The sequence below is a fragment of the Octopus bimaculoides genome, chromosome 2, assembly GCF_001194135.2.
Source record: "Octopus bimaculoides isolate UCB-OBI-ISO-001 chromosome 2, ASM119413v2, whole genome shotgun sequence".
Classification (NCBI taxonomy): domain Eukaryota; kingdom Metazoa; phylum Mollusca; class Cephalopoda; order Octopoda; family Octopodidae; genus Octopus; species Octopus bimaculoides.
The window spans coordinates 184,039,333-184,043,371 of NC_068982.1; the positions used below are offsets into that span (position 1 = coordinate 184,039,333).

General features: G+C 38.8%; 1 protein-coding gene across 1 annotated transcript in view; it reads right to left on the minus strand.

Annotated features, from left to right (window-relative positions):
* Positions 1-4,039, minus strand: part of LOC106883880 (general transcription factor IIE subunit 1) — a 48,879-nt gene that overhangs the window by 32,907 nt on the left and 11,933 nt on the right. Inside the window, exon 4 of the mRNA XM_014935021.2 lies at positions 2,756-2,954. Within this exon, the coding sequence (XP_014790507.1) occupies positions 2,756-2,954 (199 nt within the window). The remainder of the gene's footprint in view (positions 1-2,755; positions 2,955-4,039) is intronic.

The window sequence follows — 4,039 nt, forward strand, 5'->3', positions numbered from 1 at the left end:
ATGCAGAATACATACATACATACATACATGCAAACACATACACATACATACATATATACACACACATACATACATATATGCATATGCACACACACACAGACATACATACATACACACACACATGCATGCATACATACACACACACTGAGACACCCACATGCGCAAAAGCAAAAACAGAACGCAGCGTAAATAACGGACAGTCAAGGCTATTGAAAAGGTTGCAAGAGGCAACGAAAATTTTAGGAAAATAAAAATAAGAAATAAGTGGAAATGTTAACGGTGAGTGTGTTAAATAATAAGGCACAATAAGAAAATGACTCTCCCCAGACACAACAGAATATGCTTCAACACATGAAATCACATTAAAAAATCTTGCAAAGCAAATCCAAAAACGAAATATAAATAGGATGTTTTAAACATTGAACGACTATCAGGGTCCAGTAGAGTAAAACGGGAATCAAAGGGGAGGGTGTCCACAAACAAAATATGGTTGAGAACCACTGTTTTAAACCATACCATCGATCACAACAAAACTTAAGAATGACCAAGTGAAAATCAAGGGTGACAACTTTTGAAGTCTATTCGTATATAAGAACGATAACTCATGAGGCTATAAGACCAGTAACTCTTCTTTACAAGCTGCAGAACTGACTGATAGGTTACTATTGAATAGACAACCACAAGATAGGTTTAAGTCGGTGTGAGTAAATATGATAACCTACATATTACAACATACAATCAGTTCCACAATTACATAATAATAACGTCACACTCCTTTCAGATTAATTATAATTTAATTACAGAGCAATTATTTTAAAATTTGCTATTTCAAGTTGAAACGGATTGAACAAAACTCCTTGCAGTTGTTTTCTATGGCCAGATATGACATAACTTGCACATCTTTTCAAGTAAAATAACCTCTAGATGTAAAGGCATAGTAATGTAACGTTTCATATCCGAACTTGGAGCCATGTCTGACAGGTTTAAATTAACGTTTTTCCTTCTACACCTACACCTCCTCCTAATTTAGTAATTCCATTCTTATCCTTCTCACCTCATCTTATTCTTTCACCTCTCTCACTTTTCCTCCTCGTTCCATCTAGCTCTCTCTCCCATCACTTCCTGTCCATGTTGTTGTTGTTGTCACTCCGTCGCTTACGACGTCGAGGGTTCCAGTTGATCCAATCAACAGAACAGCCTGCTCGTGAAATTAACGTGCAAGTGGCTGAGTACTCCACAGACACGTGTACCCTTAACGTAGTTCTCGGGGATATTCAGCATGACACAGTGTGACAAGGCTGGCCCTTTGAATTACAGGCACAAGACAAACAGGAAGTAAGAGTGAGAGAAAGTTGTGGTGAAAGAGTACAGCAGGGTTCGCCACCATCCCCTGCTGGAGCCTCGTGGAGCTTTTTAGGTGTTTTCGCTCAATAAACACTCACAACGCCCGGTCTGGGGATCGAAACCGCGATCCTATGACCGTGAGTCCGCTGCCCTAACCACTGGGCCTCCACCCTATCCATGTACGAAATTCCAATGGTTCATGCACTTTTTATTAGTTGCAACCAGTTTTTCTTCGAGGATGTAAATTTCTGCTGTTTCTCTTTAATTTCTCCCCTGTCAAGTTTTTCCTGAAGAACTCTGTAACATTGGGTTTCCCACTCCCCATGGCAAGTTCACTGTACTCTTTTAGTCAATTTTAACTAAATCTTAGTTAAACACATCTCTATTATATCTATATTACATTTATTATAACATGGGTCAATTGACAGCATCATTAGTATCAGGCAAATGCCTTATGGTTATTTGTTCAGATTCATTATGTTCTCCTGAGTTCAAATCCCACCATCATTCAGGTGTCAATAAAATAAAGTACTAATCAAATTTTCAGGTTAGTTCCTCTCTCTCTCTATCTGTCTCTTTTAGAAGTGGCTAGGCTACACAATGAGGACATGACGGACCAATCTCAATGTTCCTTTCCATCAAGATAGCCATTTCCACTCTACTGCAGTGCAAGAACATGGTCTTCAAAGTTCTGGTGGAGTATGGACTTGTGACTTTAAAGATACACAAAATAGCCTCTATGTAGTCAACTGAGCTGCTAGAAATAACAGCCAAATAGCCTTCAAATCACACTCACCATCATCATCATCCTTCATCCTTTCACATCTACATGGGTTGGCCAGATCATTATGGTCCATGTCAGTTCTTATTGAAAGTTACTGCCCACTTAGACAGGTCAGAGGACCCCTCTTTGTCATATGTTCCATGGCATGGTTTCTATGGCTAGATACCTTTCCTAAACCAACTGCTTTGCTTGGAAGGATGTTATGTCCTGAGCAAAACTAAGATTCCTCCCAACACCACATCTCTCATAAAAATGGAAAGAACACAGATATTGTAATCCTAAAACCTTGAAACTAATGGATGGTCACAACTGGAATGCTTTTGATCAAAGGACTGACCTTCGACTAAATCACAACAACAACCTCCAAGAAAGTAAGCCAACAAAAAAAAGTTATTGTATGGTTATTAGATATGCTAATATGCTAGAAATAGCAGTTAGTCTCCTTCAAAATGCATTCTACTGCTAATAAAAAAGGAAGGGCATGTAAGGCAATATAGTTGTAGAATAAGCATATTTTTTTCTTTGTAGTAGTCGGCTAGTTGTAGTCGTAGATGTACAAAAGTTGAGGATGTAATATCTTTGACTTTACATCTGTGGACATGTCATATAGAAAGAGAGAGAACTCACCGGTCACTGACGTTGATGGTTGAGCTGTTTCTTCATCTGAGTCACTCGATGACCCATGGTCACTACCTGAGAAGAGAGCCATTAATGCAGCTGAAGCTACAGATTTCTTCTCATGCACTAAAAGTGTTCGCATGATGTCGTCACTGCACTCCATAGATTCTGCCCTGGATGTGCTTGGCTTATGCATCACTTCAGCTGGCTGAAAACAAAACAGAAAACAAGATCATCATCATCATTTAATGTCCGCTTTCCATGCTGGCATGGGTTGGACGATTTAACTGAGAATTGGCAAACTGGATGGTTGCACCAGGCTCCAATCTGATCTGGCAGAGTTTCTACAGCTGGCTGACCTTCCTGACGCCAACCACTCCGAGAGTGTAGTATTAAAAATATTTCACAACTAGGCATAGGAGTGGCTGTGTGGTGAGTAGCTTGCTTACCAACCACATGATTCCGGGTTCAGTCCCACTGCGTGGCACCTTGGACAAGTGTCTTCTACTATAGCCTCCGGCCGACCAAAGCCTTGTGAGTGGATTTGGTAGACGGAAACTGAAAGAAGCCCATCGTATATATGTATATATATGTATGCGTGTGTGTCTGTGAGCTTTGTGAGATTTGGTAGATGGAAACAGAAAGAAACCAGATGTGTATGTGTGTCTATGTGTATCCTTGTCTTGAAACCATACTATGCTTGTAAATCATCATCAAACAAGCAATCCAGTCTTCTATGATAGACATGTCTGACAATGGGGAAATATTGTCTTACTTGGAAATATGTAAGGGTGGGTAGCAGGAAAGCCATCCTGCCATAGAATATCTATCTGCCTCAACATAATTCCATTTGACCCATGCAAACATGGAAAAGTGGACATCAAAACGATGATGATGATGATGTGTGTGTGTGTATGTATTTACATATACATATATATATATAAAAATTTAAGGAATGGAGAAAACGCATGTTATAATTGCATAGTATGTTATAGTATGCAATTATAACATGCGTTTTCTCCATTCCTTAAATTTTTAAATATACTCAAATACCCAAAACTTCAAGGAGTTCCTGCCTTAAAAACAGGAACAACACCAAAGTTATTTTGTGTTCTTTGCTACATTGGTTTCTATTAACCCATTTATTCTATCCGAAGAATTATTATTCATTAAGATAGAAGAAATACATATAATTATATATATATATAAGGAGTAGGTAGTAACTCTATAAGATGTACCCGGTGCAAGCTATGGACACATAAGAGGTGCAGCAACATCAAAGGCAGGTTAACT